At 38.0% G+C, this 23,803-nt stretch overlaps 4 protein-coding genes across 4 annotated transcripts; 1 reads left to right on the top strand and 3 right to left on the bottom strand.

Moving 5' to 3' along the window:
- Nucleotides 1–501: 501 nt before the first annotated feature.
- LOC103321975 (Acid phosphatase/vanadium-dependent haloperoxidase-related protein) lies at nucleotides 502–2,881 on the bottom strand. Its single transcript, XM_008223825.2, has 5 exons — nucleotides 2,432–2,881; nucleotides 1,698–1,854; nucleotides 1,340–1,390; nucleotides 1,009–1,101; nucleotides 502–878 (listed from the first exon to the last, which is right to left on the bottom strand). The coding sequence occupies exons 1-5, from the start codon at nucleotides 2,545–2,547 to the stop codon at nucleotides 801–803; spliced, it is 495 nt and encodes a 164-aa protein (XP_008222047.1). The 5' UTR covers nucleotides 2,548–2,881; the 3' UTR covers nucleotides 502–800.
- A 379-nt stretch (nucleotides 2,882–3,260) lies between these two features.
- On the bottom strand, nucleotides 3,261–10,249 carry LOC103322011 (DEAD/DEAH box RNA helicase family protein). Its single transcript, XM_016791560.2, is given in 23 exon segments — nucleotides 3,261–3,758; nucleotides 3,824–3,889; nucleotides 4,000–4,143; nucleotides 4,307–4,422; nucleotides 4,511–4,535; nucleotides 4,723–4,892; nucleotides 5,252–5,380; nucleotides 5,762–5,864; nucleotides 5,963–6,018; nucleotides 6,132–6,230; nucleotides 6,359–6,488; nucleotides 6,586–6,680; nucleotides 6,767–6,811; nucleotides 7,204–7,257; nucleotides 7,407–7,481; nucleotides 7,580–7,633; nucleotides 7,995–8,073; nucleotides 8,154–8,366; nucleotides 8,530–8,642; nucleotides 8,845–8,898; nucleotides 8,970–9,615; nucleotides 9,617–10,013; nucleotides 10,016–10,249. Coding segments are annotated over 21 exon segments (2,916 nt in total). The 5' UTR covers nucleotides 10,191–10,249; the 3' UTR covers nucleotides 3,261–3,758; nucleotides 3,824–3,889; nucleotides 4,000–4,055.
- Nucleotides 10,250–11,540: 1,291 nt separating this feature from the next.
- Nucleotides 11,541–18,136, bottom strand: LOC103321974 (RUN/FYVE domain protein). The gene is given in 8 exon segments (XM_008223824.3): nucleotides 11,541–11,984; nucleotides 11,987–12,379; nucleotides 12,706–14,659; nucleotides 15,115–15,656; nucleotides 15,659–15,884; nucleotides 16,007–16,127; nucleotides 16,756–16,864; nucleotides 16,960–18,136. Coding segments are annotated over 8 exon segments (3,576 nt in total). The 5' UTR covers nucleotides 17,156–18,136; the 3' UTR covers nucleotides 11,541–11,949.
- A 3,399-nt stretch (nucleotides 18,137–21,535) lies between these two features.
- LOC103321973 (Lojap-related protein) lies at nucleotides 21,536–23,637 on the top strand. The gene is made up of 4 exons (XM_008223823.3): nucleotides 21,536–21,929; nucleotides 22,218–22,305; nucleotides 22,393–22,490; nucleotides 23,348–23,637. The coding sequence occupies exons 1-4, from the start codon at nucleotides 21,567–21,569 to the stop codon at nucleotides 23,426–23,428; spliced, it is 630 nt and encodes a 209-aa protein (XP_008222045.2). The 5' UTR covers nucleotides 21,536–21,566; the 3' UTR covers nucleotides 23,429–23,637.
- Nucleotides 23,638–23,803: the final 166 nt, after the last annotated feature.

Raw genomic sequence — 23,803 nt, 5'->3', positions numbered from 1 at the left:
ATTCTTTTGAATTCTCACTCCCCCGCACAAGCACACATTATTGATACAAGTTGTAAAGGAGGAACTGAGATTCAATAAGAGGGCCCGACTGAGGAAAACTCCAACATAATATAATCGATCAAATTGGTGCAAGGACAATTAGAAGCTCCATTAAGACCAGACAATGAATTATGGACCAGATATGGAAAAAATACCACCATATGAATTATGGACAGTGAATTGGTTACGTCCTGACGTCTTCCGGGATGCACACACATGCTTGAAAGTATTATCTAAACTGAATCTTGGGCACTGCATGAGGCATCATGCAAAAGTCATTGCCATTGAGATGTTAGGCGGAGATATTGCTTTTGAAGCAGTAGAATGAATGAAAGATGGGCAACCGTTGCCAAGTCGTCCGTGTGCATCCTTTGACAAGTTCAAAAGCGTACAAGCATGATAAAAGTAATCCCTACTTTATGCCTTGCTTGGATTACAAAAACAAAAATGGGACTTTAGATGTAGTAGTACCAAAGTAAAATATGGCATCTTTATTAAACTCAGCATGGTACAAATCGTCTCAACAAGACCGTTTTTATCACAAAAGATACTGAATCAATCAAATTACATCTTACAAATGTTTTGTGTTTATACAAATGGACGCAGTCTAATGAATTATAGACAAGAAGAACTGTATTCGCAGTCAGAAAATACCGCGTATGATGGATCTGCAATTTGCAATCCAAAGGTATAACAGATGAGGCACCAAGGGATGCTGCTATATTGTATCACTATCTATGTGGATGTAAACCATTCCAGCATCATGTATGACTGATTGTTACAGTAATCAAGTAGCCAATGACTGCTGTGACGATTCCAAGCAACCCACCAACAATAACCTGTCAATTGGGAACAACAATCATCATAAGAAAAAAGGTTTATTTTATCAAAGTTCTAGGTTTCCAATACTGATAGATACACAATCTGTATCCATTAAACAATTTGACAGGTAAAAAACTAATAGAGAACCTGAGGGGGTGTGTGGCCAAGAAGTTCACGTAGTGGTCTGCTCTCTGCCAGAGGATGTTCGGCAGGAAGTTCATACACAATTTGATTCAAAACCTGAAGAATATTCATATCCAATGAGAGTACATACATAACCAAATCAACTAAAATTTAATAGGATACGATGAAGCTGAATTATGTGAAGAACATGATAAAAGCAAGGTCGTCAAACATCAAGGTTTCTCTGAAGTTAATTCTTAGACAAAGTGTTGACACAGAAACTCAAGAGAATAAAGAAAAGGGTGGGAAGGGGCTAAAAGAGAACCAGGAGAAGCAAAAACATCAAACATCAAACCTCTGCTTGGCGTCCAGCCTGTAATCTCACACCAGTTGCATCATACATCACCTGCCACCAAATTTTCTACATTAGAGATCTCCTCATGACATGTGCATTGTAAATAACATGAGAACAATAAACCATTATCAATTTATTTAAAACGTTTCAAGTCTCTGAATACACACATTTCAGCTGGCTGCAGTCTGAGACAGTATTGAATTATCATTGTATAATCATTATCCAAGATGAATATAAGATTTAATGTAAACCGAAATGATGTCTTCAGACTTTGAAAAAGTAAATAAATTAAAAAATTAAAAAATGTAAGCCCAAATGTTATCTGCAAATTGCTAAACAAAGAAGAGAGGGATCTTACAACACATGCTAAGATCAATCCAATTGCAAAGATTGGTCCTCCAACGCCTTCTTGGAACCCAATGGCTGCAGCAACCGCAGTAACAGTCGCAGAATGAGAAGACGGCATTCCGCCTGATCCAACAAGTTGCTTGAAATCCCATCGTCTTTCCTTGTACCTGCAAATCTATCAAGGTTTAAGAACTCTTAGGATAAACTAATAGTCAACAATCCTAAATGATCAAGAACATCTCTACTCTTGAGACTTGTCACAAAAGGAAAGAACAAGTACCCCTAAAGAAATGCTCTACAGAAGTTCATTTTCCTTCCTATACCATCTCATAGATTCAAATGGCCATTGAATCAAAAAATGTAGCCAATATGTAGACTCCTAGCTATGAAATTCACCCAACACTCATTCAAATATGATATTGCATTGTGTGGTTGGCAAATTTTTTAAGGCTTATTGTTGTTTTGATTAAAGGACCTTCTAAATTTATATATAAATATTAAAAAGAAAAGAATAGTGAATTGATTTCATTTTTCACCCCAAGAATCAAGATCTGGGCAAATGCTAGTTAGCAAAAGCTATGCATGGTACAATTCAATTCAACCCATTTCTCTGGGTACATTGAAAAAGTCAATCAGAAACAAGAACTATGAAGCAAAGCAAACATGCATTACAAAAATCTTGAATTGATGAATTGGGCAAGATCCAAATCCGAAGAATTGTGTAAAAAAGAGATAGACAAGTACCAGGAGGTGAAGAACTTGATGAATTGGGCAATGGCGAAAGCTACAACAGCAGAGAGAAGAGGGTAGTTGGTGAAGATTGAAGACGACGATGTCGAAGATGCCGCCACCTCAACCATCGCCTTTTTCTTGGTTGAATTCGAACGAGATTGTAAATTCAAAAGGGTAAACAGAAAAATCAAAACCCAATCTGACACTTGATAGATTGTTTGATTGTACGCGTAGGAGAAGGAAGGAGGAGGGAGAGAGGGAGAGAAGGAGAGAGGAAGAGCTTGACGTGATGATAAGGACCGACTGATTTTACAACGATCTACGATATTGAGCCTTTTGGTGTCGTTATGTTTGAAAACAAGCAAAAGTGGTCAGAGCAGAGGAGGTGGGTTCCTTCTTCTTTCTTGGTACTACCAGCTATGAGTATTATGAGCCATCGCAGCTATGGTTTTTGGTCGTCTCTTGTTGATGTATTTTGTTGCTTGCTGCTTCTAGCTTTCTCATAACTAACGGTCCTTGCCTCTAGTCTTTTAACTGAATATGCCTCTTCTTCTAAACTTTGCTAGAATATACCCCCAATTGTGGCATATTATTACGGCTTCCCTTTGCCTTTTTTCCTCTCTTTTTTATCTCTTTGTACTTCAAAAATTTTGCCATGAATGAATGGGTGTTTGAGTTGTGCAAGTCTTCCAAACGGATTCCAATCCCTAAGAAAGATTGAATATTTACCATACGAATGAATGATTGTTTGAGTTGTGCACGTCTTCCAAATGGGTTCCAATCCCTAAGAAGAAAGAAAATTTACCATGAATGAATGAATGATTGTTTGAGTTGTGCAAGCAATCCAAAAGGGTTCCAATCCCTAAGACTTGAAAATTTTGGTTTTTTTTTTCCATGGCCATTTTTTTTCTCTATGGCTTAATTATCTCCAAATGGACCAAGTTGGATGGATTATCTGTAAACTTTGCACATGTAACTAATATTTGTAACATATTACTTTACAAAAACTCATGAAATTTCTCCAGCAGTAGCGTCTTATAGTAAATCGCTGTCGTGGCAAGCGACAAGACGTCCAATTCACTTCTGTCATAATCCAATTAGAGCAAACTTTCACCTTTCAGATAATGACTCGTAAACCGACCATTATTAAAACTTAATTGCATAGTTTACGTTGCTTTGTACTTTTTTGCATATCAAAGCCATCGATATTCTTCCACTCAACCAACTGCCTGAGTTCAGATCCTTCCCATTCCGAGCTTTGAATCTTTGTAACCTTATATGGCCCGCCCTTAATAAACCCTTATTCTTTGTGTTCATGTAGATTTGGGCTTTGCCATTCCTGTGACAACAAGGATGAGAGAGAGAGAGAGAGAGAGAGAGAGAGAGGAGCAGGTTGCTGCTTACCTACTAATGGTATAACTGTGTTCCTGGAGCCCTAGAGTTGAGAAATTTTGTTTATCTGATTCCAAACTGCAATAATAAACAGAAAATGGACCACATCTTTCTTTGCTCACAGTGAAAAATTAGTTGGTGGCAGTATATTGACAATATTTTAGCATATGACAGTTTCTATCTTTTACCTTCAATTGCCATCCTCTTGATTGCTATACAAGACAGCATGCCTGACTCTAAGAAGCTACACTGCATCTTTCCTCACAAAATTGATCAATTCTGCCTTTGCTGCTTCGATTACCACCTGGAAGTCTATATTTGTATATCTTCCCCTGTAATACAGAATTAGCATATTAAGCTCCAAAAAAAATTCATGAGAAGTACTTGAAACCATAGAAAAGCACATTGCCAAGCACGTGGCTCAAACACTTTAAATGGTGTCCAACCCTACAAATCAAATGAATACAATTCCGAGATTCAGTTTTGTTTACATACCAGAAGTGAGTTTTAGACCAGAATGTGGAAGGATAGGATGGGCTTGCAATGCCATGCATTATCCTTGCAACAGCTCTGGGGGTGAATTTGGCCTGTGAATTGCTCTGCAGAAAGACCTGTCATTCCAAGAAGAGCCAACGCATTAGAACTGCCAAGCATGAGCTGCCTCGAGTTTAGGATCTAATCAAATATGTAGGTTCTTACTTTTATATCTGCTCGCAAAAATCGGCTGCACATGTAAATGATAATGATATCAGTACATAGCGAGTTAGAAAAAGAAATCTTCATGCCATAAATTAAGCATATGGACAAGCGAGTTAGAAACGCAAAACTTTTCATGCACAAATTAAGCATATGGGCATTTAAAACGATTTTTAAGTTTCAACAGCCAAATGTCATCAAGTCATCATACCAACCTGTCTTTACCCATCTTATTAGGGACTTCAAAATTATCATCTTCATTGAAATATTCCAAAATATTCCTTTGCAAGCATAGTGTGTGCTGGGCATCACAACAACCTTGCACCTTCTCACAAGAATTAACAGCAAAGACTGCCGCATTAAACATTGTGTCCAACTTCCGCACCTAAATAAAAAGCAGATAACAAATCATTAGTACAGAGAAAATGCAGGCATGCACATTGAACACGCACAAAAGTTAAAAGAACCCACAACAGCCCATCAACAGGGTTCTAACAACCAAGAGCTGATACCATTTTCATATATGGGTTTACCAATAGGCCCACTTTAGCATCAGTTCGAACTGGTTCCTTACGGATATGAACAAGAAAAAGCACTTGTTTATGACCATTGCTACTGAACAGCAGCTGTAAGGGATGGCTTATATGATTTTATTTATACTTCCCTCCTCCTCACTGTCGTTTATGGTAGAATGTGTATTGGAATTGAGAAACACCTTTAATCTGATAGCATATCATCATTTACCTTGCAACTTTCCACCTCTGATAACCATTTTGTAAGATGTGCTGATAGAGAACAAAGATCTGCAGGGACTTCAACAATTGTATAACAGTAGGCTTGGTCCTTCACTTCATATGTTACTTCTCCTTTCAACTAAAATAATATCAAAAGGAAAAAAGAGAGGTTACATGAGCACCATGGTATAGATACATGGGGGGATGATAACACAGTGCTTTTTCCACCTTTAGAAGATAATAATTCATGGTAACTTATCAAAGGCCCAATCTGTAACTATAAGCATTCCATAAACTTCGGACAAGTCAAGTGAAGCATATGAGACAATTGGCTTCTCTTTTAAAAGATATCATGGGTGGGATAGGGTTGGGACAAATCTTACCAATCAAACAGGGGAAATATACAAATGAAAGCAAAAATAGTACATGCCATAACCCCATTCAGCCTTCCCCTTTTTATGCTTTCAACTCAAATAGTTAATTTTTCTCAACATAAGATTTTCTTTCAAAGTATTCAAACCTTTAAATTCTGTAAATGGTTTGATAGGATGGTAGCTGTAACTCCAATGCTATTTGCCACAGTCGGTATGTCAAACACATATTGTCCTTGCTTAGTCTCAGACCTGACAAATCTCATCAAGCATAATTTGGTTCACCACTTGTTTCTTCATGAAAAGTCATTCAATTTCTTTGTGCAATCAAAACCACTAATCATACTCACTTTTTCAGAATTGCAGCAACAACAGAATCATTTCCAGCAAGCAAAACTGGGGATGTCTGCATTCATGCAAGTACCGCAATATTCAATCATCAAGAGGTCAATCTTGTAGCATTTAGCTCAAAGTTAAATCATGAGGAAACAGAAACCTCAAAACGTATTTGCTACCTACCTTATGAAAATTCAAAGTGCATGTTACATTTAACTCTGGAAGTATATGCAAATACCGCACTTCACCCAACTCCAACTGTGTTAGAAGTGTGAGCATCACCTGCCAAAACAAATACCAGGAACAGAATATCTTAGTACACAGCTTCTGAAACTCCTTGTAAGTGATTCTACTATCATGACTCGACATCAAAATTCAGAATACTGAACAGCAACAGTAGCAGGAAGGACCTCTTCTTTCATATCAAACTTGCGGGATGCAGTTTCTTTAACCAACGAACAAATTTTCCCATGCAAGCTTTCATCACTGGTGAATACTTGACAGAGGAATTTGTTCACCACATATTCATCCACACCATCACTGAGAACACAATACAGTAAAGTTGTGAACCACTTTTAAACCTATGAAAGCCTTTGAAAAACCGAAGTTAATAGAAGATGTAATCATATTTAACTACCTATACATAAGACTGCGAAGTTTGAAATATGTATCCTCATCAAAATAAAGATGGCAATAGGACAACCTCCCATCCCGTCCAGCACGTCCGATCTCCTACATAATTTTATCATTCATTTGTTAACAAATTCTGAGATAAAGAACATCTTTTAACCATTCAGTGGTTTAGAAAAAAGTTCCACCTGAACATACTCCTCCAAGCTTTCCGGCAAGGTGTAATGAATCACCTGAAAAAGATGCAATTAGGACTTCCAGAAATGATTTCTAAACAATAAGCCAGCAAGCATATATGCAGATATATGCCATCATGAAGTAAACATGTGCACATGTGTTTATGCAGGCACGCTAATGACTAGAGTGTCTACTAAAAGGCCTTGACTCTCTTTTTGGGGTGGAACTACCAGACATTTTCTATGGACTTTCTAAGAAGCTAGGAGCACAAGCCACACTTAATCGACCTACCCATCCATGCACTGCAAAGTTTAATATGCTGTTCAGTACAGACACCAACTGTTGCCTTTCTCAGGTTACAATTCAAGTGAATATAATTCGATGAGCAACCCTAATCATGAGTATTTCCAGAAAAGGAAAAAAAGTTAAAGAGTATAGTTTCTCTTACAGCACCAATATCCCTCTTGTCAAGGCCCATGCCAAAGGCCACAGTTGCAACAACCTTCCATGAAAACATACAAGTCAATCATCCAAGAATCCGAAAGTTTCAGTTTGCTACATATAAAAAAATAAAGGAAAAAGAAACATATCCATAACATAATGAAAAGAGCATAATACAGGATTACAGCATGAGCAGGGTAATATTCTTACCACACGAATCTTGTCAGTGAAAAACAACTCCTGCACACGACTACGATCTTTTGCAGGGATGCCACTGTGGTAACTCTGAATAGCATTTTACAATGTGGTCAGATTTTACCATTCCTCACCAAGAGTTACATACAAGTTATAATTCATGCAACTATGAAATATGGAAAACTGACCTTTGCAGAGATATTATTATCGCATAAGTATCGGCTTATCATTTCAGTTTCAAACTGCAAAATTAGAATGCAAGGAATATTTTCCACTCAGTGTCAAGAACGTAGGACTATATTCATCCACACTAAACGAGTATTAAGAAAGAATGTATATTCTTGAAAAAAGTGATAGTGATCCTCAGCCGCCAGTAGTTTAACAGTATTATAATCCCACCACAACATATTTAGGGGCACGTAGCATGACAATCTGAAGTTTGAGCATTCCCTCATACAAGAAAGAGGGAAGAAAGAGGGGCAAATTTACAGAACTACCTAATCTTGTTGAAAATGGTATCTTTGAAAACGCCTTAAGACTACCCAATATACAGTGTTTTAAAACATCTCAACAAAACACTGACATTTGAATGACACTGTGTACCTGAAACTTGCAGTAGATAATGACGCTCTGAACATCCGTGAATGAAGTAGACTTGATCAACATCAGCAGATCTTTCATTCTATTTATTCATAACAAATTTAGTTAATTGTGTAAGAAAACTGATAAAACAAAGGGGGAGTAAGGAGCACTCAGACTTACCTATTTCTGCTCAACGACACTGACAGTTGTAAATTATCCCTCAGTATGGCTTTTTGAATGAGATTGGTTGGAGGAATCTCTAAAGCTGACATCACAGAACCCAAAGTCGTGGCTGTGGCAGTAGCTGTCATTGCAAGAATGCAGTTGACATTGAGCTTGGCACGAAGCAAAGATGCTCTAAGCCTCATAAATGAGGGACGGAAATTATGTGACCTGGAAAAACCTTCAAAATTAAGTATTTAAGGGGAATCACATGTAATAAGATATGAAATTGAGCTGGAAGGGTGAGGACTAATTACCAAACTACAAAAAACATGTATTAAGACAACTAAAATCAAGAAGACAACAGTTTCTGCAACCATCACTATTCACTCACCATTCAGAAATACAATGAGCTTCATCCACCACAACAAGAGATATAACTGTGGTGGCGGAAAATATGGATAGAAATTCTGCATTCAAAAACCTCTCTGGCGAAACTAAAAGCACCTGCAGTACAACACATCAAACCTTAGCTCTCCAGAAACAGGCCAAATAGAAATAACTTGTACACTTTATGAGCACTAAAGGTAAAACACATTCTGTATCCATGAAAGACGAATGTAGCAACAAAACATTTAAGCATGCATATGATTATGACAATTAATCAGTAATGCAGACAAATTACTCTTACAAAGGTTGATATACCAACCTTTATGGCCCCTTGTTGAAGCAGCCTAATTGTCTCAGAGGCTTCTTCAGGTCTCTACAAAAACAAAAAGAATCAAATTACACATATATTTGCATTTGGGCAATGAGAGAGAGAGCATGACATACCTGACTGCTACTCAAAAGACCACCACGAATCATATGAGGCAACTGCTTCAGCTGGTCAATCATCAATGCAATCAATGGACTAACAACCAAAGTAACCCCAGGTAAAATTATGGAGGGCAACTGATAACACAACGATTTGCCAGCACCCGTAGGCAAAACAAGCATTGTCGACTTTCCTTCAAGCACCATCTTGATCGCCTCCAGCTGCCCATCTCGGAATGAATCGTACCCATAAGTTAGACTCAACAATTTCACCAAGTTCTCATCCGACGGCTCATTTCGAGCCGCCGAAACAGCCTCTTCAAACAATTCGGAATCAAATTTCTGTCTTTTACTGTCCTGCTTCCGATTCTGTTGTTGTACAATAGCATCTGTAACCAACTCATCTTCTTCACCAACAGTCTCACCCTCATTTTCACCATGTGATTTCAATTTCCTTTTGCCCTTTCTATAAAATTTTCGACGACCTGATGAACTGCTATTTCCTCTTCTGTTCACAAATTTGCGTTTCCTGCGATTCAGATTGAGCTTGACGAAGTTCCCTTCAGCCCCACTTTTTCGGAACTTTACAGGCACCGAAGGCACATTGCCTCCAACCAAATCGAAACGTTTCTTTACAGCTATGGCTGAAACTCCAGACCCAGCTAGCCACTTCACGCTTGGGCTCTGGTTGTACCCAATCGGGCACAGAAGAATCAGACCCACCATTCTCTGCCTTCGGCTGAGGCTTTGGTGCTGAAGAAGAAGACGACGGCTCCTCGTCTTCGAAAGAATCGAAATTGATGGTGGTTCGTCGAATTTTCGAGAACGACGGTGACTTGTAGAAGTGTCGACCCTGCGGGGCGAGAAGGGTATCCCCAGAATCAACGACGGGAATCGCACGGGATGGATCGGACGGCCAGCGGCATATCTGGTAAGGTAAGGTGTGGGAGAAAAGGGGAGATGGATCCGGTGGTGGGTCGAGTAGGGTGGGCTCGGAAGAGGGATTTTTGGGTTCGGAAAGGGGGTTGGATTTGGACGAGGCTCTGAATCTAAGTATGGATTGTGGGAGGGTAGAAGGGCAGGCTTTGGCTTTGGTTTTAACTTTGGCTCGGGTTTTGGCTCCAAAGGCTTTGGCTGTGGCTGTGGTGGCGGTCGAGGTGGTCGTTGCCGTGAGGGCTTAGTGTGCCTTGGCGGAGTGGCGGAGATATGAGAGCCATCTGAGTCTGAACTGGATTCCATGGTAGATTAAAGAGTTTCACGTCCTGCCCTTTATCTATGTTTATGGGTTTCCCGCCATTTTGTGGAACTTTTCTTTCCCGCCCTGTTTTGAGCTCTTCTCATTTTATGTAATTTTAGGACCTATTTTGATGGGATACTTTTGTCCATTTTACTTGAGGGGAGTTTCATTCCATTGGGTACGTATAGAAGTAATAGACTTTTCTCTCTCTTTGTTTTGAGTACAAGTAATAGTCTAAACTATAGAGGAGCAGGGTTTCTCACACACACACACAATTAAGATGTCAGGGGTTCAAATCATAAGACCTCTTTCGTCTACAACTCAAGACGACACACCTTTCTCCACCTTTCTTTTAGTAGCACTAGTAGATCTAGGATCATATTATATGAGTAAATTCTCTTAACCACTTAAAGCTAAATGAGAGGATCTCTTGACCACTTATTATAAGACAAGGCCTTGGATTAGAAACCAACATAGGAGTTTTTATCAAAAATAGCCAAAATTTAACCATCAAATTCATAAATGTCAATTTTTTTAAAAACTTTCAAATATAGCCAAAAACTCACTTAAATTGACCCAAATGCCCTCTAAATTAAAACCTAACCAAAAAGTATACTCTTCCAAGCGTAAGCTACTGAGCACAAGCCTAACTCTCCACCCAGCCTACCCTCAAACACAAGGACATTGCCCCTCACCAATCACCCTTAATGGAAAGCAAAGTTAATATAGGCAAGTTTGTGTTGTGGGAAGATAGTCTATGAACAACGAGGGCCTTGCAAATTTTCTAGACCTCTTGTGCTGAGGGAAGGCAGCAACACATATGATGGTTTGCAAGAAAGTTTAACCCCCATATCATATGCAGACTAGCAGTATTTATGATACAAATTTTGCAAGAAAGTTCAACTTTTTTTCTCAATTAAAAATTATTATGTCAAGAAACTGACTTTTAACTTTTTTTATTGTAAAAAACTACCAACCCACGAATCAAGCCATAGTTGCAGAGATGATTTTTATTGCTTGGATTTATGAAAACATCGACTGTTACTTTTCTTCTTCTTTTTGGTAATTACATTATCATTTTTATAATAGGATTCATAGGCATGATTAAGTTGACGAAGCCAATCTTGTTTTTATGCTCCTGTAATTTTGGGTTTTAGCTTTTAGGTGTAATTGAGTTATAATTTAGAGGGCAATTGGGTCAATTTAAGTGAGTTTTTGGCTATATTTGAAAGTATTTTAAAAAACTGACATTTATGAATTTGAAGGTTAAATTTTGGCAAATTTTGATAAAAACTCCTCTTTGATGCCTGCTCCAATAAACTAAATCTAAACTGAAAAAAAAAATCGAGGTATACTTTTGAAACAATCTTAATGAATATGAATTGGGTTCTCGTACACACACACTTCCCCAAATGGAGGAATTGAACCACATCGGAATCGGAATCACTGATTCAATAACAAGAGAATGTGGGAAGTGGAGGCAAACACAAACCCCTCCAATGCCTCTCACCATTATCAGCCCAATGACAAGGGAGAACTTTACAATTACGTCATCAAAACACCGTGGATTCTTACAAATATATTGCAACCAACCAACAGAAACAATTGCCAACTACCCCAAACAGCCCCTTCAAACATAAAACCCTTAAAATACAAGAACTCAGGACCATCTCCTCCTTAGAGGCCGAACTGAACCACGGAAGGGAGGGAGCGGTCAAAATGCACGGCGGCCACTTTAAGCAGGATTTCAATGAATACTTTTCACATTATAGTGCAGTTGCACTTGGATTCCAGTTTGGAGGCTTCATGCCGTCTACCTTGTTAGGAAGCCCTACATTGCGTTGCATAGACTTGTCAACATTCTCATCGTTCTCAGTCTTACTAACAGGGGGTTCGGCATCTGTTTCCACCCACTTTTGCCTGCTCTTTCGAGGTTTTGAAGTACGTCGACCACCAGTTCTGCCACGTGGTTCCTTTCTCTCAGGATTGGACTTCCCCAATATTGTAATTGTAGGCTGCAAACCTTCTAAGGCGACTGGGCTTTCCTTTTCCATTGCTATGGCTGCGGCCTCGTAGGCCAGATCATGGACAAGGGAGCTGCAGAAGAGTATTGTATCTGTTGCCTCTTCTAGTGTCAGGCTTTTTGTCTTGCTTCGACCTCGACACTCAACCATTACTGTTGATTCCTCTTCTAAAAAAAACATAGAGATCTTGTCAGCTAATCACTCTAATTCCATCTCAAAACTGAGAATTAGCACAATACAAAAATGAGAGAAACATAATGCATAATGGAGTATAAGGTGGTCAGGATATGATGCTTCTTTCAACAACTGGAAAAGATGAGGGTCAGATAGCATGAGGGACAACAAAATAGTCATAGAAAATTACTAAATCATGAACACCACATGATACTCATCCTCACAAAAAACAAAAAAAAAAAAAAAAAAAAAAAAAAAAGAGTTTGTTGAACTCTTAACTAGCCAAAAAAAAAATTTCAATGCAAATCATAAATCATACCTAGGATGCCATATGCATTAGTAGTGTTGTTGGTCTCTGGAACAGAAGATGTCAGATCACTGTCAGAAGGAATTGGAACTGAAGGCTCCTGAAATTCCTCCAAGGTGCTCCTTGATTCAAGGGGAGCATCATCGTTGAGTGAATAAGGGTAATTCTGATGACATTTTTCAGTTTCTATTTCTGATACTGATACTGTAACCAAAGAGCTGTGAGTAGCAATCTCTTCAACATCCAGTCCGTCAACAGTACTGTCGAGATTGGTGTTTTCCTCCTTGAATGATGGCTCTGGAGTTGCAACTTCTACATCTGTGGAACTCCTTGCATTGTTTTGCAATTCTTCACCGTGCTCATTTGAAGCACCATTTTCACAAATTGGAAATTTTGCTACCCAATTGTCTTCTAATGGAGAGCTAACTGCATGGCTCGACAACTCTGAGTTAGAAGTATCAACTCTTCTACTGCTAGAATTGAACTCGGTATCATCTTCCTCACCAACAGTTGTCCTGGTAGAAGTAGTAGTAGCATCTGCGTCTGTACATTCTGAAGCTAGCAAGCGTTCTTGCGATGTTATGTGAGTCACCTCTGCAACATCACATTCCAAAATTCCCCCAGCAACCTCAATATCATCATCATGTGTGTTTGATGAAAGACCTAGCGCTTGGTGAGCATGGTTTGAATCTCCATAGGAAGATGAGGCAATGCTTTGGGGTTTTATATTGGTGTCATGTCTGTGATTCTCCATGTCTGACTTCTTGCCACTTAACTGTCGCTGCACACGAGTCTCAGTTTGTCTAGCTGAACCGAAATCAACTGAAGATGATGCAGAGAAACTACCATGGCCAATGGAGCTTCTCATACTGTTTGAACTATCTCTAGCATATGACAGATCCTCATAAGGTATGGTAGTGGCTGTGAAAGTCCTGCCCTGAACAACTGCCCCTTTGCTACTGCTTGTCCTCTTCAGAAGTATGGAAATGCCTGCACCTTCTGAAATGTCAACCCTCATATTTCGATAGTTGTTAGAATGATTCAAATTCTGAACCCCAATGTCACTATTAGGCAGCCCACAACCAACAGTCTGTGAGTCCACCTCTTGCTGGTTAGCTAGCCCATCCTCAACTCCCTCTACCACTGGTCTTACAAGAGATTTTTCCTGTAAACAATTAGGGAATTTCTCACTGCAGATAGTTTGGCCTGGATCAACATTCTCTTCACCCTGGGAACTCTGTGGTTTCCCCAAATCAGAAACTTGTGGAGATCCAGGCACAAACATCATGGTTTCCATTGCATCCAAAAGCTTTTCTTCTTCCAAATTTTTTACAGACAAAGGTGTGGAGTGTTCAGGAACTACGGTTATCTCCGGAATAAGGACACTCAGAAGTTTATCTTCCCTACTGCACTCTGGACAAAATCTAGTGTTCCTTTCCGCCTGATCCGAAACATAAAATCTGCGACCACATTTAGGACAAGGTTCCATGTCTTCGAGACTATCAATTTCTGAAAAATCACCCTTAACATGAGAATCTTCTGAGGTTGGACTGACATCCATGATGACATTGGGGCGACCATAATCTTCAGAGTGAGCAGCTCCACCCTCCACTGCAGTGCCTCTATTGAAGTCACCCTGATGAAGGTCATGTGGCCCATCATGGATATCATGCCTGGTGTCTTCATTTACTGCGTCCATCTTATCAAAGCCAAATACCTCTTCATGAACATCAGAGTATGGCACTTTCTCAGATTCACTGGCCATATCATCCTGGTTGTGATCACTCCCTTCCGTATCAGGTGCAACACTAGTACCTAGATCAGAACTTGCATTGCTGCTAGTTGTGACTGAGGAGTTCCTGGAAATCAGAGGACGATGCACAGAACTTGCTTTTCCAACATAGAAGGTGCTACTGGGAACACTAGATAAGAGTGGCCTAAACATCTGAGGACTTTTACGGTGATCCTGCACAGACATTGGAAGGCATTAATTCTATGAAATGTGAAAACCTACAACGAATGAACAGATAAATCATAATGAGGGAAGTGCAAAATGTAACATATTTAATAATTATAGGATTTCAATGCTCTACATTTCATTGAAAAACACTAGACCATAATAAATACCTAATAAAAATACGAAGAGAGAAGGAACTTATAATAATTCAGTACACTTCCTGTTTTTGGCATTTTTTATAATTTCAGTTAAACCCAATGTGATTGTCATTACTTGAAATAGGAAAGAAACACACCACAAAGACAGTGAATTGAACAAGCAAGAGAATGCATTTGCAGACAACAATTTTGACAATTCTAAATAATTAAAGGGCTAAGTTATTATAAATTAATTTCCTCTCATTAGATGACACAAGAAATATCTTATCATAAAGGATCAATTAAATGCACTAGATCATTAAGTACCATTTGTCGAAGAGCAGAATCAAAGGTTCTTTTTGGAGCAGAAGATGAGGACACCATTTTGGCTGGTCTTTTTGAGAAGGCCACAGCTCTGTTGTTTGAGAAAGCAGCAACTCTTCTTGAAGTTGATCGGTCTAAACTACCCACAGGAAGAGATTGCAGAGAGTCTACATCATCATCACCAGAAGATGCTAAAGAACATTTGCTGTGCAAACTAAATGGATCTCGATCATGACTATGAGATGAACTAACACTTCTAGAAGCAGTTGGAGACATTGATTGCCTTCTGTAGTTGGAGGAATGGTCCCTACCATTTCTAGATGCTGGTGAGGAACCCCTCACATATGTTGCAGGTCGATCAGCAAGAGAAGTACGAAGGTTGGGAGGTGCATCAGAGGAGAAGCCTGGAATATTTGTTTGCCATGCTCTTATTTTTGGTGAAGCAGAGTTCCCTCGACTTGTCTTTACCGGAGAAGTTCCTCTTATCCCCGGTGAGGCCACAGTACTACTGGACCCAGTGCTCATTCTCCGTGGTGTAGGGGTAGAGACCTCGGAGCAGGTGTTGGGGATTTACTTGGAGGAGTAGAAGGTCTCTGTGATGGAGTAGATGGTCTCCGTGATGGAGTAGCAGGCCGTAGACTTGGGGTTGGACTGGAATGACGTACAGGTGACGGCCTTCCCCTTGACTGAAATGAACTATTCCCAGAACGAGGAGATGGACTTAAGCGATTAGGACTAGCACTACCCCTGCTACTTCGGTAACTCTTCTCCATCTGCAAATGAAGCAAGTATGATGTAGAGTATAAGGAAAATTAAGATCTCAGCATAATCTTTTAAGGAAATATTTCAGAAACCAAGCATAATCAAATCCCATAAAAGTGATTTGACTCCCTACCGTGGATGATCTTGATATAGTAATAGGTTGACTTCGAGGTCTGCCCCTCTGTGGTGCATTAACTGGTGGCGGCTCATTATCCAAGGAAGGAAAAAGAGGGGTGTCGGGAGGCGTTAATAACCTGACATTTAAACACCAGATCATTCCATCAATAAAAAGGGACAAACAGGGCGGACACTGAAAAGTATCATGAAAAGAACAAAATGCAACGCATTTCTCATAACATAATGACCGTTCAGTTCTTGCTCTGTGAATAAATGGACAATTTCAGGCAATGACATTTTGCAGCTTTTGGACAGAAAAGCTTAAATTCTCAGATAAATCAAAATATACATTAAATAGACAAACCCTCTTAGAGATGATTTGGCACTCAGAAAATCACTTCCCACACTCCTCTATTATCTTGCACACGAGGAGTGCATATTGTTATTTAAAATTGTTTGTCATCCAAAAAAAAACATAAAAACTTCTGCTTTCTTTGTCATCCAAAAAAGTAAATTATTGTCGTCTACATAACATAACAATTCCCAGTTTTACAGGCAGGACACTTGTCTTACAACCTTGGTTTTGGTGAATCATGATTTTAAAATGTAAAACATATACCCTTTCAAATTGTATAACACATGAAAATTGTTCCTAGATGCAATCTAATCATGTTTTTAGTCCTTCAGAATGCAAAGAACGTCATAAAATTAGTAATACAGCAACAATAACTTAAGAAATCAGAAAAAAGAAAAAGTATAATTCACCAGTCATAGTCATTTTTCTCCCCCTCCACATTAAGCAGGTCACTACTCTCTCCACGTGTAGGAATGGCGATTCCGAGCTTCAAATCCGAAAATTGCCTCAATTTTGTAGCTGTAATATTGAAAATAGACAAGAAGCCCTGTTAGTCAGAGACAAAATCCTGAACTCTCCACCTCCTATAAAATCATAAATAAATGTCATCTTACCAAATGTGTCTTCGAGATCATCTGACGACTGAAGCAAGAAATCCTCTTTTTCTCGCGTCTGCATTTCATTGAATAAGGCAAGATCTTCATCCTTCTCTTTCAAAAAAATTCCACTCTCAAAACTGCGACCTCGTCTGTGATGGTTCCCTCTCGGCTCTCGTCCGGGAGAGCATCTCATTGCCGGCGAAGGAGGCATCTCTCACCACCAAAAGCTACAAACTCAAAACCGCCAGCCCAAACTCTCCATACAATGCAAATTGAAGCAATAGCCCATCATATACATCTAGCTAGCTAGCTACTACTCACAATGAAAATAAATTATGCCCACAATCACTTTCCCAGTTTCACTTCAGAAACCAAACTCCTTTCTGATTCGCGTCTACGCGAATTGCTTCAAATTAATTGAATTTCAACACCAGCGACTTAATACCAATGGGAAGCATACATGCGTAGTAAGCCCAAGTCAACTCAAAGCCGAAATCTTTTGTTAAAATGCATTAAAAAAAAATTGCATAAATTAATGTAGCAACTGAAACAACCGTACCATTCGCAATGCAGAGGCTCAACGTCCACGTATGTAATCTAATCAAATAAAGATCTTCATCGTGCAGCACAACCCCGAAACCCTAGATGCTGCCATTTGAAGACACAAAAGCAGAGACGGCGCCACAAGAGCAAAACAAAACCTAATTCAAACTCCAATTCAGCCCCCACTGGCCACTCTAAACCTCCATTGAAGTCGAAATTACAAGCCAAAAATCACCATTTCGGCGAAAGTAGTTTCAGTCTGCTTGGCTTACAGAGACAAAAATGGCTTCAACCAAACCCAGTGTATGAGCAGCAACTGCGATCCCGAAAACTCCGAAGCTGAACCACAGAGCTCGAAGATTCCAATCGCAACGCGACGAATGTTGTATCAGACAGTCGGATCTAAATCATTAATTGCTTTGTCTGGGTGTACGGATCGGAAGCTAAAGCTGTAGTGGATCGGTGCGAAAGAAGCGACAATTTTCTAGCATTCTCTCTCCTCGGAGAAAATTTGATGCGGAGAGAAAGTGAAATTGGGGAGTTTAAACTGGCTTTTGTTGTCGTCTAGATTTGCTTCTTTCCTCCACAACAAGCTTTCATTTTCTTTGCTTCTCAGTTTCTCTTTGCTCATCAAATATTTCCTTTCCTTTCTTTTCTTTTCTTTTTTTTCCTGTTTTTCTTTCTGTCAATTGCACTTTTCTCTTCTTCTTAATTTTTACGACCGTGCCACTGCCGTTATAGTAAGTATTGTCTACTTATCTTAACCTCTCGTTTTCATTCTTTTGTTTTTCATGTATTTATTTATAAGAACACTCGTTTCGTATGGATTTTGTATTTTTATTTCTCTACTTAAAAATAGAAAGAAATTAGAGTAAAGGTTATAAAGGTGATGGAAAATAATGCAAATCATTTATAAAATAACTTAAATAGTCAGATTTTTTAATTATATTTATTTAGTTTTAAAAAAATATAATGAAAATCGTATCAAACAAAAAATAATGATTACTATTTTCGTGCGTTTAAATATTTTTTTTTTCTTTCTGACAAAGTAATATTCTAAATTACTATTTATGTAGGATGATGAGAATCGAACTCAGATGCAAAATGTAATATTTTAAATTACTCCAACTACTATATTTAGGTGATTTGGAATATCATAATTACCATGATAAAAACTTCAAATGTATAAACTTTATTTTTACAAAGCGATATTCTAAACTATTCTCACATACAGGGGAAGGGATCGAATAATGTGGGGGTGTGAGTTGGATCATTTTAATAATTTTTAGTAAATTGGTTACCATCAAATTTATGAAGATTTCTCGTATTTATCTGATGGATATGTTTAAACGAAAAATATAAATAATATTTCCATGCGAAATTAAAGATTAGTTGGATTGGCTATTAGTTTCTTTCTTGGTGGGATGTTTCTTTTCCAGTGTAGTATGCGGCTGGGCAGATGCATTAAGAGGTGGATTTGGAGCAGTACATTTATTATTTTTTTGGTGTGAATGCAGCGCGATATCAAATTATGCGTTTTTTCTGGGGAAGAAATGATGAGTTTAATGGCCATAAAATGTATTCAAATCAAATAATAGAACCGAACAAAATTATTTAAATTTATTCTCACCATATAAAAACAATTAAATTTTCTTACCAAATCTGTATTTTTGTTTTTGGAATAGATGCTTTATTAAAAAAATAATAAGCACCATAAATGTATACAAAAATAGCACTAAAATAGCCAATACCATCCAAAATTCAAGCACGAGAGACAGGCTATACAATTCAAGAAGAAATAATAACAAGAAGAGAAAAAAGAATAGAAAACTGTACATCCCTTCAATATGCACATCAACAAAACATTGGCAGCACCAGTAACTTACCAAATCTCTGCAGGTAGTTTGACACCTTGCACTATTCTCATGGATTTATGCATATCATTTTTCACCAATACCAAATAGTACTATATTTCTTTTAAAAATAAGTAATAATAATACTTATTTCACACTTCCTTTACTCTCTAACTTTTTTAAATAAACAATCAAATGTGTGCTCTAATATCTAATTTCGAATCGTTTAGAATAATAATTGTTTTCGATTCTTGTCGTTAGTCAAATAAATACCTCAGATACATATAAAAAAGATGAAATAACATGAGACGAAAGGAGAGAAAATGAGTAGTACAACAACATAAGTTTTTTTTTTATCCCTACCCCTCATTCGTTGTCTCATAGTAGTTGTTTGTCTATTTCCTCTCATAATCAACCAGAAGTTTTGAAACCCTCTCTCATGATTAACAAATTATAATCACATTGGATATAATAAAAATCTTGGTTTATGTTGGATAAAACAATGTTTGGACATTATTGGCCTGGACAATACAAGAAGTACACGTAGTAAACTTTCCCCCCGAGTACGACTATGAGAGGGAAGATCATCTATGGGTGTCAATAAGGTATTATTATTATTATTATTATTATTATTATACACTAAATAAATAAGTGGGACAGCGATGGAAAAAGCCCATAAATGATATAAGTTATAACAACCAAGCTAATCATGGATTTGTGTACTAATGGAAAGATGCATAAATTATGTCGTTTTAATTGGTAGGTGATGGAGATAACTTAGAAGGCTTCACTGTAATCATAACTATTTAAAATTAGAATAAAAAATAAAAAAAATCCATGTATTGCTTTCAACATGTCTTTCATAACAGCAAATTTTTGTAAATATTTTAAGCCAAAAACTTGTTTGTCCTAGCAGCAACCCATCCAAAACAAAGTTAAATATTTATGAAGAAAAAACAATATGCAAATTAAAACCGTGGAGAGAGGTAATGCAATTTTGTCTCCTGTCGTCGTTAAAAAAGTATTAAATAAAACAATAAGAAACTAGTAATTTAATACAAGTGAATGCATTGTTTATATTTGTGTGGAATATATTTTTGTCATTAATCTTCGTACCTCATATCACTCGAAGGAACAACGCATTGAACTAGTAAACTTAGAATAATAATAAATGTGTGTGTGTTTTTTTTATTGGGGATTATTTTGGTAATTTGGCAATGACATACATACAATACATTCAACTTCCCCACAAAGATAAGGAGATGCAGACATATCATTTGGTAGTATACAGCTGTAATTTGGGGGTATTCTATTAGGAATTTAAGTGGGTTGTGTTGTGTACTATACTACTACTGTTATAGAACAAGTAGGTTTATATATAAGATCGAATCATCGAAATAATTAAACACGAATCCTAACTAATGTACACCAACATCACATTGAAATATTGAGTATGTATATATTTAGAGTGCTTTGTTCTCGAAGTTTCTTATATCAATTAAGTCAATTGATTAGAACAGTATAATCATACTGTAGAATATCGCTCGACCCCTTGTTAGAAATAAATATATTATAAAGTTTAAATAAGTAATAATTATGTATTATGCTTTGTTTATTTGAATCGTCGACTCTAATACCACTAATTGAAATAACTATACGTGCAATTGTAAGTTGATATTCATGTTTAAGTCGAGTAGGACACACGCTAAATGATTCATCAATGATCATCGTCGTTATTCATTAATCATTCATAATGGATCATGATTATTATTATTCTTAATTAAATTGGGATCCATATTCGTAGCCATAAGCTTGAAGGAGGGGGCATAAGGGCCCAACAGCTAAATAAATAGGCCTCGTTTCCATTATCCTTGAATTTGATTTACTGAAAATAAAATAATATGAACTTTTTGGCCTTTGAAAAACATACACATTAATCAACAATATTTTAAGGCATAAATCAATAGATTTGGTAACCTATTCCCGATGCCACCAAAACCCCCAGTTCAACCAAAAAAATCTTCACTTTCCCTTTCAAGCACACGTGAGCTTGATGTTCATGCTCTGTCGTTGACATCTACCTTCCTGTTACTGTTTTACTTTATATATTTCTACCAACCATTCTAACCTCTCCCAAACGCTGCGTTTTACCTTTAAAGATGCTTCTGGAAGCCCGCGTCACGGCACGGCGCCGTTTGGCGCCACTATCGTTCTACAATGTCGTAAATGGGAAACCCTGAAACGCACGACCGCTACCACTCTCAGTATCAGTGCAACTTTTCCGATAGGCGCGATCTCATGTTGGCGGCTCTACGATCCCGGTCACTCTCTCTCTACTCTTCACCTTCTTCATCTATCCTTCAACAATGGAAGCTAGGGTTTCCTGTTCTGGAGCGCGCCTTCTCCTCATCCGCCAACAGAGGCCTTCTTGATCTCCAAGAGGTCGAGAAGGTTCTCAGCGACGTCAAGGCGGACGACGTCAAGGTCATTCCAGCAAACGACCTCTGTGAATGGGCCGATTTCATGGTTCTCGCCACCGGAAAGTCCGCATGGCACGTCAAGAACATTGCTCAAGCCCTAATTTACAAGGCAGGTCCCATTTCTTTTGTTTTCAATAGCTTCGAGTTTGTGTTTGGTTTCCGAGAATCGGAGGGAAACGGAAGAGGGTAGAAGTTGAGGTCTTGTATTGAATGCCGATTGACTGGTCATCTGTTTGTTTTCCGGGAAAGGGGAATGTGCACTTTTTTGTTCTTTCAAATTTTTTTTTTGCTTGAGTATTTAAAAACATTGCTTCTTGGTGATTGACTAGTCTACCATTGTCTTGGTTATGGATGATGAGCTTGATCACCATCCGATAATGATTATATTTGTTTACAGTCTAAGCAAAAGCAGAAAGGAGCTCAGCGGCTAGTGCTTCCCAGTGTGGAAGGGCAAGAGGGAGGAAAGTGGATTGTCATTGACTCTGGTAATACAATGCCTTATTGATATTGGCTAGTTTATCGTTTTTAATTTTCTTTTTGGATTTTTATAGTGGCTTTCTTCATTTATTTAGGCAAAGTTATAGTTCATGCTCTTGATGAGAAGGCTAGAGCGTACTACAATTTGGAGGATCTTTGGTCCAAGAAGAAGCCTGAAGAAGATACAATTCAGGTAAATTGCAATACATGCTTTGCATCATAGACTACTTCTCTATGCACTCCATCCAATTGGCACTACTAGAATATTTTCAATGATGTTTATGGGAGATCAGATCACGCAAGCACTTTATCGCTACATGTATAAGCCCCCTTCACAGTCATATTGTGAAGCAGCTATTGACGTTCTTGTCATGAATTTATATTTGTTCTATGATTCCCTCTAGCACGAGATTTGTTACCGAAATCCAGTTTGGTTGAAGTCTTGTGAAAGCAGGCCACATTTAGTTCCTCATGTCATTTCACATACAAAAATTTGCATAGGGATCTAACTAATATGCTAGTCATTTGTATCACATGGACGGAGACGAGGTTTTGGTTCACTGAAGTTTGTGTCATGGGTTTGCTACTAGTTTTCCTGGTAATTTAGGTTTTCAACTTTTCAGAAATTCTTGGATCATATAGTTATTAGCATCCTGAAATCAGTTGACATAATAGATTTTCCTCTACAGATGTAAAAGCAAAGTAGTTTTTAGGTCCTCTAGCGTTGGAAAGATGAAATTAAAGTTCTGAGATCGCAGGCTGAAGTCAGTACGCTTCCTCTCTTTATTCGCAGTGGAGAAGCTTGTGTGTTATTATTTTTCTTTTCTGCATGATTATATCATAACTGAAATTGGAATTTTTTTTACATCAATAATAATTTGTGTTTATTGAATTACCTCTGGTTTTGGTGAGACATCGATGCTCTATACGTGTTTTGATGCTGATGCTATGTCATTGCAACTTAGGGGGTAACCTATCTCCTTGCTCTCATGTAGATGCAAGGTCCTTACGCGCAGACACTCTCTAACTTTCTTTTTTTCATCTGTTTAGGATTTGGAGAAGGCTTTTGTGAAGATTCGTCCCAAGAACAACTCCAAGAGGAAACCGAAACCAGCACTGAAAAGGGCATAAGTTTTCAGATATATGAGATGCTTCCATCCAACCTTTGCCATTTTAGCATCATGAAGCTCATCGTGAAGCTCCATGATCGTTCTAATTGTACATTGTGGATTTGTTATCGAGTTCAATTTTTTTTTCTTTCTATTTTGCCAATTAGACTTGAAGACATAATCTGTGACTTTAATGTCAAGAAGAAAGGGAGTGAGAAGAATGAAGAATGTCAGTAATGGTGGTATTTTTGGGACAATGGGGGTGGTCAACATAAAGATTTTCCATTGAAATTAATTTTAATCTGGTGGAGAGTGGAAATATAAAAGGAGAACGGGGAAATAAGACGGGCTTGGAAACAGCACTCTCGTTAATCCATTCCCGTCCAAAATAGATGTA

The sequence above is a fragment of the Prunus mume genome, linkage group LG2, assembly GCF_029339155.1.
Source record: "Prunus mume cultivar Tortuosa linkage group LG2, ASM2933915v1, whole genome shotgun sequence".
Taxonomy (NCBI): Eukaryota; Viridiplantae; Streptophyta; class Magnoliopsida; order Rosales; family Rosaceae; genus Prunus; species Prunus mume.
The sequence above is the reverse complement of the archived record's forward strand: the minus strand, read 5'-3'. Positions and strand labels throughout refer to the sequence as shown.